Source organism: Leucoraja erinacea, chromosome 17, assembly GCF_028641065.1.
Source record: "Leucoraja erinacea ecotype New England chromosome 17, Leri_hhj_1, whole genome shotgun sequence".
Taxonomy (NCBI): domain Eukaryota; kingdom Metazoa; phylum Chordata; class Chondrichthyes; order Rajiformes; family Rajidae; genus Leucoraja; species Leucoraja erinaceus.
Window position 1 is genome coordinate 30,379,736 of NC_073393.1, and position 12,518 is coordinate 30,392,253.

The 12,518-nt window shown below is 42.8% G+C and overlaps 1 protein-coding gene across 1 annotated transcript in view; it reads right to left on the reverse strand.

Moving 5' to 3' along the window:
- Positions 1 to 12,518, reverse strand: part of LOC129705363 (putative phosphoenolpyruvate synthase) — a 124,169-nt gene that overhangs the window by 38,571 nt on the left and 73,080 nt on the right. Inside the window, exons 21-22 of the mRNA XM_055648909.1 lie at positions 7,039 to 7,111; positions 4,584 to 4,679 (exon numbers count right to left, since the gene is read on the reverse strand). Coding sequence (XP_055504884.1) covers positions 4,584 to 4,679; positions 7,039 to 7,111 — 169 coding nt within the window. The remainder of the gene's footprint in view (positions 1 to 4,583; positions 4,680 to 7,038; positions 7,112 to 12,518) is intronic.

The window sequence follows — 12,518 nt, forward strand, 5'->3', positions numbered from 1 at the left end:
AGGCCCGGTGTGTCTGGAGTTTGTACGTTCTCCCTATGACCGCATGGGTTTTCTCCGGGAGCTCTGGTTTCCTCCCACACTACAGAGATATATAGGTTTGTAGGTTAATTGGCTTCTGTAAATTGTTCCTAGTGAGTAGGATAGCACTAGTCGGCGTAGGCTCGGTTGGCCAATCTATCTCTAAATTCTAAAGGTTATGAGAAAGGAGAAGGGTAGCCAAATTTGATTTATTTACAATTGTACAGAGTGATTAGAATGTGTGTGTGTGTGTGTGTGTGTGTGTGTGTGTGTGTGTGTGTGTGTGTGTGTGTGTGTGTGTGTGTGTGTGTGTGTGTGTGTGTGTGTGTGTGTGTGTGTGTGTGTGAGAGAGTGTGAGATGGAGAGGGGGTAGGGGCTGCATAGAGCAGTCAGAAAAGCACTGAAAAAATCATCTTGGGGTAAAGACACCAGTGAGGATTTCAGTAGCAGGTAAGGCAAGGTGAGAGATGAAAACAGGCATATTTTGGACAGGGAAATAAAATAAAAAATGGCATAAAAATAAGATTTGAAGGTCAATTCAGCATTAAACATAATCCAGGCACTGGCAATAGTCTAGTTCAGTTTCACATAGTTGTCATGGAGAAGGATGGAAACTCATTGGGAAATGTGGAAGTGATGTGTGTTATTTTGAGTCCAGATCTCAGATTGCCATGGAGGGGCCAAGCTGGGTTTTATCTTGGAAGTCATCCATCAATGTTCATATTCTGAACTCTATTTTCTTTGAATGTATCCCCCACTGTTAACTGAAAATAATTATGCTTTCTTGCCGGGGTTCGAGGGCATTGCCTCAATTTGAACAACAATACATTCACTGTCCCAAACAAGCATTTCCCTTGTTCAAGACTTGTTGGAACTGGTAACTGCACATGTCCACTTTGTAGCTGAATTATCAAAAAAATGCAAAAGTTCTTTATCCCTCTTGAGATGTATTTGCAATTATAGGATTTTACATCAGTTACTGGTCAAATATGATGTAGCAACTAAACGTAAGATATCCAAGTTTGTAGATGACTTAAAGCAGGTTGGGAATGTGAGCTTGGAAAAGCCTCCAATATAATTTAGATTGGTTGAGCGAGTGAACATGTGCATGGCAGTGTGGATGCCAGCATGTTACGGACTTCCATTCTTTTGCACTATAATGCACTTCGATAGTATTATAAATCTGATTATATAATACAAACACTCCCTGACATAGGTAAGGGTTATGTCCCACAAATGTTATGCACTGAGTCACTGAGACACGGAAGTGCTACCTCACATGCGTAAATTTACTATTTGACGTGGCTCCAATACGGAGACCTCGTGGAAGTTCCGAGGTAGCGACCACATGGGAGCTCCATCATGGCGACCATGTGGGGAGCTCCATCGTGGAGACCATGTGGGGAGCTCCATCGTGGAGACCATGTGGGAGCTCCAAGACCATGTGGGAGCAGAGAGATTCTCCGACACAGAAACCACGTCGGTGACATTGGGGTTAAAGAATTGCTTATTTAAGTGCACATTTACTGAAGTCACCTATTACGTAAGTTGGGGAATGCCTGTACTATTGATGTTTATAATATTATCTAATTTGATTGGATGGCATGCAAAACAAAGCTTTTCACTGTACCTCCCATGTGTACATGTGACGATAATAATAAACTTAAAAATGAGGAAGTTGCTCCCGCACAGACTCTTTGGACTTGGCATGAGCTGAGGGACTAGATAGACTTTCCTTTGCCCACCAGTTATTTAAATAGTATTACCATCCTTCAGCTAAAGATAGGCAGTATAATGGTTTTCTAAAATTCATTTTTATTTATATATTTTTTTTATTAGTTTACGTTGAAATGGTATGAATTGACTTTTTTTTCTATTTTCTTAACGATTTAAAACCTTTCAAATGTTTCAAAATCAAAGGTGTTTATGAAAATTGGGAAAGACCATCAGGGCGGTCCACTAATGGAGCTTTGCTATCCACTGTGGTCGGTTGTAGCTTCTCACAGCCTCTTGGGACAGTCACAGCAATAGTGCCAGTAGGACACTGTAAAACATGTGGCTGCAGAAAGTAAGTGATGCTGCAGGAATACCACGAGGGGAATGTACAGTGTGGGTTGTGTCAAGTATTGTGCAGCATATTGTTATACAAGTGGGCTCCCATTCAACTCAATGCTAAATCAAAGATCATAGGTCATGCTTATACTTTAGTTTAGAGATACAGCATGAAGCAGCCCCCATTGGCCCACTGATGTCCGCACGGACCAGCGTCACCCATACACTAGTTCTATCCTACACACTAAGACTATTTATAGATGGCCAATAACCTACAAATCTGCACGTCTTTGGAATGTGGCAGGAAACCTGAGGACCTAGAGAAGCCCACACAGTCACAAGGGGTACATTCAAACTCCATATAGACAGACAGTGCCCATCGTCAGGATCAAACCTGGGTCTCTGGCGCTGTAAGGCAGCAGCTGTGCCACTGTGCCACCAATTCTATCTGTAAAACCACATATGATTTCCATGCACGTTAATAATATATTCATGTGCATGAAAGATAAAAAGCAACTACACTTGAAACTGGGCCAGGTCCAGTTTTGTGATGAGTGGAACTGGGTGTAAACATATTAATACAATTGAAAAAATAAAATGTAAGCATGTTTTGCATGTGAAAAACAAAAGTGGCGTGCTTCAAATTTATGGTTCTTCAGTCAAATGATGCAATATCTTTCTGTTATGGCAAGAGCAACTGAATTGAAATAAGTACTTAATCAATGTGCACATATAAAGTCATATCATCATTAATGTACTGCTTTCTACCAGGTTATAACAACTACACCATTGACCAATGCATCCCACAAACACGGGCGATTGTTACTAGTCCAAAAACTGAATTTGAAACATTATATATATCGTTCTTAAAGTATAAAATCTTGCATATTACTCTTAAATCAAAGTGAAAGTGTAAATTCTGCATGGCTGAGAGTTATCGTTGGCACATTTAGATCATTTGACCTGAGAAATAAAATAAGTTTTCCAAGCACAACACCACAAGAAAATAGGAACAGCGGTAGGCATCCTGATCTCTCAAACCCGCCATGCCATTCAACATGATCGGCCCTGTCCTCAACTCCTCTTCTGTGTCAGTTCCCCGTGGCCCCTAATTCCTAATCTTTCACAAATTCATAAACATATTCTTCAAGAATGTTCTCTTTTTCATTTGATTGGTTAAGATCCAAGTCTTAAATATTTTTACGGTCACACCATTTGAATTGTTGCCACTAATTCTAAGAACTTAATTAATTGCACATTTTGTTCACAGTATTTATTATTCACCATACACAGGAAGATTCTGCTTCTGAAATGTTACAGCTAACGGATTTGAGTTTAGACATACAGCATGGAAACAAGTCACTGAGTTCAAACCAACCATCGATCACTCATTCACACTAGTAGAGAACATTGACTTCACTAACTTCAGATAGCCCTTGCTTTCCCTAAAAGAGAATTAGCTAGCGAAATGGAAAAAATGACGCAGATTCAGCGTGTGGTGCTGGCGGATCAAGGAATCAAAGGCCAAATCTGACATACACCCACCCTCACACACAGTTTTAATATATAGGTAGATATATCCTGCTGTACCTTTAGACAACTTCAATAGCCCCAAAATCACAATTGTTTGTGTCATCCACAAACATACTAATCATACATGTAATGTTCTCATCCAAGTCGTTGATGTACATTGCAACCAATAAGAGTCTCAGCACTGATCCCTGCGGACACACTCTTACATAGAGCACAACCGCCAGTAGTCACGTTTTATCCCTGATGCTCTTTTTAAATAAAGGAGCATCATTAGTCCTCTAATCTTTCAGTTGTCTTCAACAAAGATGCACAGTTTTCAGTTAGGGCCCCGCCTATCTCCTCATTTGCTTCTCATATTTTTCTGTGATATATATCATCCTGAACTGAGGATTTTTCAACTCTTATGCATTCCTTTAAATCTCCCCCTTAATACTGACATACTCCAGTCTATCAACATTACCCCTCCCTGCTCACCATATCTATATCTTTATCTTTGGTGAATACACAAAAAAAAAGTATTAATTTAGGACCTCATCCACATCCTCTTGGGAAAGCAGCCATCATAATCAATGACCGTTTCCACCCCAATCATTTCTTCTTCTCCCTGCTCGCTTTGAAAAGATACAGAAGCTTGAAGGCGTGCACAACCAGCCTTAGCAACAGCTTCTTCTCCTGTGTCATCAGAGTTCTGAATGGTCCATCCGTAAGCTAGGGTACAGTCCCAATTATCCAACCTATGTCACTGCGGACATTAGACTTTTTCTCTGGAACTGTTACACTGCAATGCTGAGAAACTATATTCTGCACTCCAGTATTGTTATCTTCACAGTATGACCTGATTTTAATGGATAGCATGCAAACAAAAACTTTTCACTAAACCTCTGCACGCAAGAAAATAATAAACCTAAACTTAAATCTAAAAGGACTACCATCTTCTTAGGTGAAAATATGTAGTATATGTACTTTTACCTTATACTTACCATTAGATTCATAAACAAGTGGGAACAACAGATGCCCAAGTACTTGTGGTTATAAGGCGAAAAGCAGCTAATTCCTCCAGCTTTCATGGATAATTCCTGGTTAAATTACATAGATGATATATGTAAACATTCAACAAATAGCACAGCTTTAAAAATAAACATGAACACATAAAGAATTCTCAAATCGATCCTCATAAACCATGCTGCAAAACATGGTGCACATACAATTTTGAAATTCCCACTTAGCCGTCTGAATCTATCTATACATAACTAAAACTTTGATCTTGTTATCTTTCGGTTTGTACGGTCTTTCTATTTGTGCAAACACGGTTCGCGATAGCGCTATGATTTCACCAGTTCATTCACCGTTCTCCTATGCTGCGATTGCACCAAGTTTCGTTCCGATCGGCTGAATGTCGTAAAAGTTAGCGAGGTTTAAAAAATCTTAAAAACAGCGCGTGCGCAGATCGATCTCTTCTCCTGCTGTTCAGCTCTGCGCGGATTAGTCTCTTCCCCTGTCACTCACTGGGACGGTCCTCCCCTTCCTGTGCCATCGTGTCTTTACTAGAGCTGAGGATGGCTGGCGGAGGTTTCCAACCGGACACAATTTTCGCAGGGACCCCAAGCAGCCCAACCCCAAGCAGCCCAGCCCCAAGCAGCCCAGCTCCACGCAGCCCAGCATCGGAGACCCAACGTCGGAGACCACGCCCAGCATCGGAGACCTGACCCAGCCCAGCATCGGAGACCCTGACTAACCCAGCCCAGAGTCGGAGACCCAGCCCAGCCCAGTGTCGGAGACCTAGCCCTGCGTGTGAGACCCAGCACAGCCGGGAGTCGGAGATGTCGCTGATGTTGCCAAACGGAAAGCGGAGACTGATCCCGGTGGAGAACGACCAGCGACCAGTGCCCACTGTGAGTCCACATTGCACCGCTAATTCCAGCCACTACCCCTCTGGTCCACCTCGCTGGCTGCTCCCCCCTCCCCCGTGATACCCCCTTCTCGCCCATGGCTCTTCCCCTGTCTTTTCTCCGAGCTCACGCCCCCCTCCCCAACAAATCCCCTGCCCACCTCCCCCCTGCCCACCCCCCCACCCCCCCACACCCCCTCCCCCAACTCCCTCCTCGCCCACACACCCCTCTCTCCCCCACATCTTTCCCCCCCGCCCACCTCCACCCTGCCCACCCCCCACCCACACACCACTCTCTCTCCCCACAACTCCCTCCTCGCCCACACACCACTCTCTCCCCACAACTCCCTCCTCGCCCACACACCCCTCTCCCTTCACAACTCCCCCCACCCACACCCCCCTCCCCCCCACAATTCCACCCACCCCCCCGCCCCATTATTCTGCCTTCACCCCATAACCCATGACACCCGTACTAATCAAGAATCCATCAATCTCTGCCTTTCAAAATATCCATTGACGGTCTCCACAGCCTTCTGTGGCAATGAATGACACAGATTCACCACCCTCTGACTAAAAAAAACTACCATCTCTAATCTCATAGAGTGCAGGGAGTTTTTAAGGAGCCAAATACTGTGCAAGTAGTATTAGTGAGCTCCTTCGCTTCTGGCTTTTAAACTTTGTTGCTGTGCAGCCTATCAAACTAGTCAATAACTGCATCACCATCCTTCTCCAAGTCAACCATTCCTACTCCTTAGAAAGCAGAAATGGAGAACTGAGAATTCAGTGGTTGGAATTCATGACTGATTTGGGAATAGATCACTTGGCCAGCAGTGCTTAAGTACTTCCACAGCTTAATAAAGTCCTGCAATCCAGATGAAACTCATTTCCAAGTTCCTGGTGGAAAGAACAGCCATAACAAATAGCACGAGACCGTGTGTTGAACAAAAGTCACAGCTATGTCCAACAGTGAGGTTGTATAAAGTAATGCTTTAAACCACAGAGCTCTGGGCCAAATGGTTCAGTCGGGTCATAGGGGAATTCAAGCACTTTAAAATTTTGCAGAGATAATAATTGCAGTCACCACAATAACCCAATCCTATTTTATTGTCACTATGTTCACATATCCTACACCTCTAAGCTTTAAAAGTTGCTGGAGGGATTAAAGGTGAATCCTGTTTTACATCCGTTTAGGAGATGAATATTTGTTCCCACTGAATTTATGTAGAAGTAAATAAATGAACACAAAATTTAACTTCTTTTCATTTTTTATGTTTCTTGATGCAGGCACAAATCATGCAGCTTTGCATTACAGAAAATTGCGATACAGATTATTTTCTGTAAACAAAACCACTCTGTAATACGGGACAAAACCACTACTCAAAATGCTTTATTACACATGACTTTGTGACTTTAAAAAATCTTGGTAATGATCTTATGCTTTTAAAGACGATGATCACATTTGTACTTCAATTGAAATATAATTATGAGAGTGTAACTTATAAAAATGAAATCAAATTCCTCAACAAATATACCTCAACACTACTCACCTGTAATGCATATTCAATGGCTCTCACAAAGATACTCATGGTCAGAGGTGTAACAGCTCCAGGCATCATTTCACTGCAACAACCAAAATATCTCAATATGCTGTTCTCAAAGCAACAGACTATCATGACTTCGCTAAAGCAACTGTACGACAATGGAATATATCGCAAATGTTTGGGTTGTGATTGAATGAAATATATTGTGTATAAAACAGCATAGGAACAGCACACAATAAGGAGCTATTGAATTCAAAAGATATCCTGAAGGTAAAATAAGGCATCATTAGAGACAGCACACACCCTGGACACTGTCTCTTCACCCCCCTGCCCTCAGGAAGACGATACAGGACACTGAGCGCCCGCACGACAAGACTAAAAAACAGCTTCTACCATAGAGTTGTGACACTACTGAACTCTATCCCCCTCCCACACTGATTCCCCCCCTCTCTCTCTCACACACCCGCCCATACTCCTATATGTTTATAGTCTAATTTTTTTAATGTATTTTTATACTCATATTCCTGTGCAGCTGGAGGACTGCTCCAACAAAATTTTGTTTTCTTGTACAATGACAATAAAGATTATTATTATTATTATTATTATTATTATTATTATTATTATTAAAACAGTAAGTAATCTATTTTATATATATTTTTTCTGTTCATTGAATTAATTTAATTAGCAGACTGTGGACGAACATTTGAGATCTGTGGACGGCATATCCTCTGTGTTGTGGAAGTTCTAGGATGATGGCCATGTCCTGGAACAGCCACATGTTCATGAAATGCCATCAGCTAGAGGAGGTCAAGCTCCAGGTTTTGGATCTTAAGCATCATCTGATGCCACCACAATCTTTCTTTGCGGCTGAACGCTTCACGGTTAACATGTTTCAGAAGGTGGCCATCCCTGAGCACAAGAGAGATCGGCAGAGAGGCACAGAGTGATTTCCAGTTAGGGAAAAGTTGAGAAAGTTGTTCATATGAGCCCTTAAGGTACCTTGTACCCGTTCTAGGTGCTAGAGTAGAGGTTTCCTTTGGGGTGTACACATGCAGAGCTAAAACCACAGGCGGCAGATGGCGCAGCGGTAGAGTTGCTGCCTTACAATGCCAGAGACCTGGGTTTCATCCTGATAATGGGTGCTGTCTGTACGGAGTTTGTATGTTCTCCCCGTGACCGCGTGGGTTTCTCCAGATGCTCTGGTTTCCTCCTACAGTCGAAATATGGGCAGGCTTGTAGGTTAATTGGCTTTGGCAGCAATTGTACCTAGTGTGTAGGATAGTGCTTGTGTACGGGGTGATCGCTGGTCAGATGGGCTGTGGAGATCACATGAATTGCACCTCAGCAAAGTCCTCATGGGAAGATTCATGTATTGTAGACTGGTTTAAACTAATCTAGAAGGTAATTAAATGCAGGAAGGGGTGGGGAAGACAAGGAATGAGAGAGATAAAAAAGTACCTGGAAAGAAACAAAGATTTTTAGACAGGTTCAAAGTAATAGAGGCTGAGATACAAACCATGACAATAAATACAAGGTCCTTACACTTAGGGCTGGTGATGTGCAGATGTAATTAACCACGTGGAATTACAAAGTCATGGTGACAACAGATATTGAGTAGAGATTGAATAAGAATAGTTCCAAATTGACAAAAGATATAAAGTGCACAGGAAGTGAAGAAAGGAAGGATAGAGACAGTACTGATTAAGAAAATAAATTGATGTGTTGGAGAGAGGGGATGTCCTGGAATAATCCAGGATAACATTTATTCAGGAATGATAAACAATAGATTAAACCATTAGTTGCCAATCAATGGGAAGGGTCTTGATGAGCAAAATTGCAGTAAAATTTTAGGGATGAGCAAAGGTCTTAGCGGACTGACAATGGCGGAGAGGACGGGGGCTGAATGGTATTTTTAACTGATCAAATATAAACCATATCAGCAATAATTAGGGGGGAAAGGGGAGAGGATGTTCCAAAATAGTTCAGAGGATCTTCTCTGATAAATATGTTTCTTGCTGGACAGTTTAGTTTAGTTTACTATTATAATTTGTACTGAGATACCTCTTTGCTCCTATATTCAATTCCTCTTGCTATAAAGGCCAACATGCCATTCGCTTTCTTCACTGCCTGCTGTACCTGCATGCTTACTTTCATAGGCTGATGTACAAGGACCCCCAGATACTGTTGTACTTCCCCTTTTCCCAACTTGACGCCATTTAGATAGTAATCCGCCTTCCTGTTTTTTGCTACCAAAGTGGATAACATCACATTTATCTGCATTAAACTTCATCTGCCATGCATCTGCCCACTCCCCCAACCTGTCTGAGTCATCCTGCACTCTCATAGCATCCTCCTCACCGTTCACACTGCCACCCAGCTCTGTCATCTGCAACTTTGCTAATGTTACTTTGAATCCCTTCATCTAAATCATTGATGTATATTGTAAATAGCTGTGGTCCCAGCACCAAGCCTTGTGGTACCCCACTAGTCACTGCCTGCCATTCTGAAAGGGACCCGTTAATCCCTACTCTTTGTTTCCTGTCTGCCAACCACTACTCTATCCATGTCAGCACTTTACCCCCAGTACCATGTGCCCTAATTTTGCCCACTAATCTCCTATGTGGGACCTTATCAAATGCTTTCTGAAAGTCCAGGTACACTACATCCACTGGCTCTCCCTTGTCCATTTTCCTAGTTACATCTTCAAAAAATTCCAGAAGATTAGTCAAGCATGATATCCCCTTTGTAAATCCATGCTGACTCAGACCAATCCTGTTACTACCATCCAAATGTTCGGTTATCTCATTTTTAATAATTGACTCCAGCATCTTCCCCACCACCGATGTCAGGCTAACTGGTCTATAATTCCCAGTTTTTCCTCTCCCGCCTTTCTTTAAAAGTGGGATAACATTAGCTACCCTCCAATCCACAGGAACTGATCCTGATTCAATAGACCATTGGAAAATTATCACCAATGCATCCATGATTTCTAGTCACTTCCTTAAGTACCCTGAGATGCAGACCACCAGGCCCTGGTCACATTATACTTTCATCTGTTTCTCCTCTCTTCCAACTTTCTGCCTCCCCTCGCCCCTTACAAACAGTCTGAAGAAAGATCTGTGAATCTTTGTCACAGAAGGCTGTGATTCAGATTCAGATTCAATTTTAATTGTCATTGTCAGTGTACAGTACAGAGACAACGAAATGCATTTAGCATCTCCCTTGAAGAGCGACATAGCAAACGATTTGAACAAAAAATAATAATTGTGTCCGGGGGGGGGGGGGGGGGGGGGGGGGGGGGGGGGGGTGATTGGCAGTCACCGAGGTACGTTGTTGAGTAGAGTGACAGCCGCCGGAAAGAAGCTGTTCCTCGACCTGCTGGTTCGGCAACGGAGAGACCTGTAGCGCCTCCCGGATGGCAGGAGGGTAAACAGTCCATGGTTGGGGTGAGAGCAGTCCTTGGCGATGCTGAGCGCCCTCCGCAGACAGCGCTTGCTTTGGACAGACTCAATGGAGGGGAGAGTGGAACCGGTGATGCGTTGGGCAATTTTCACCACCCTCTGCAATAGACAGAGCAGTTGCCATACCATACTGTGATGCAGTTGGTAAGGATGCTCTCGATGGTGCAGCGGTAGAAGTTCACCAGGATCTGAGGAGACAGATGGACCTTCTTCAGTCTCCTCAGGAAGAAGGGACGCTGATGAGCCTTCTTGATCAGAGTAGAGGCCTAGTCAGTGGATATTTTTAAGGCAGTGATAGATAGATTCTTGATTAGTACAGGTGTAAGATGTTATGGGGAGAAGGGAGGAGAATGGGGTTCGGAGAGAGCATTAGATCAGCCATGATTGAATGGCGGAGTAGACTTGATGGGCTGGATGGCCTAATTCTACTCGTATCACTTATGATCTTATGACCTTATGATCTTATGACCTTATGATCCTGACCTAAAATCTTTATTTTCCAGAGATGATGCCTGACACGTTGAGATACTCAAGCACTTTGTGTCTTTTTTGGGTAAACCAGAATCTGCAGTTCCTTGTTTCTACATTTTGACAGCTCTACTGCAAACCCTCCTCAAGTTACGCCTTCTTTGAAGAAGTTCTCCTCTCTCTGACAGGATTTCGGTGAGACCCTCTCTCAATGCTCCCTCTCTGAGATTCTTGCTGACCTTCTGCCTATCAAGAACCTCCCTCACCTGTATCCACCTATTACCTTATTAGCTGCCACACTTTGTCCTACCCCTCCTCTCTTTTAGATTTCTTCTTCCCCCCTACAATCAATTTCAAGAACAGTTCCAACCTGAAGCATCACCTGTCCATGTTCTCCAAAGATGATACCTGATCCACTAAGTAACTCCAGCACTTTGTGTCCTTTTTTTTGTAAACCTGCATCTGCAGTTCCTTGTTTCTAACCATGCCTTATGATGTTTCTTGGGGATTAAAAATGGCCAGATATTAAGAATAGCAATCTTATTACTTACTTGTCACCTAGGGAGGGTCTAGATTTAATGTCCACAGTCCATGAATTCAACAGTTCCCCATTACCGCACAGTAGCAATATATTACTGTGCGGATCATTAGTGTATAAAAATACCTATTTTTTTTAAATTAACAAAAATGAATTTGTTAAATCTTTATGAAATTTAAAAATATTTAACATTTAACAAAAAAATGTCGACCACGTTTACACCATCTCCGTTAATGAGGATAGGGTTGTGTTCACCACCTCATTTCCTTAGGTCAACAACAAAATCTTCCTGTCTTGCTTTCATTAAGTGCTAGAATATTCTCCAAACAACATGACTCTAGGTTAGCAATCTATTTCCTGTACTTCATCCCATCATTGTTGTAGATCTGGCTGCTGACAGCAGTATCACAGCAAACCTAAAGTTTGAGCTGGCATATTACTTGGCCGCACAGTCAAGGGTGTACCAGGAGTAGAGCAAGAGACTGAGCACACAACCCTGAGAGAGACCAGTGTTAAGGGTCAGGGTGGTGGAATGTTATGACTAATTAAAACAGATCAAGATCTGCTTGCAGTCAGAAACAGGTGAGTTGATCATGGGGAACAAGGATATGGCGGACCAATTGAATAACTACTTTGGTTCCGTCTTCACTAAGGAAGACATAAATAATCTGCCGGAAATAGCAGGGGACCGCCGGTCAAAGGAGTTGGAGGAATTGAGTGAAATCCAGGTTAGCCGGGAAGTGGTGTTGGGTAAATTGAATGGATTAAAGGCCGATAAATCCCCAGAGCCAGATGGGCTGCATCCCAGAGTACTTAAGGAAGTAGCTCCAGAAATAGTGGATGCATTAGTAATAATCTTTCAAAACTCTTTAGATTCTGGAGTAGTTCCTGAGGATTGGCGGGTAGCAAACGTAGCCCCACTTTTTAAGAAGGGAGGGAGAGAGAAAACGGGGAATTACAGACCAGTTAGTCTAACGTCGGTAGTGGGGAAACTGCTAGAGTCAGTTATTAAAGATGGG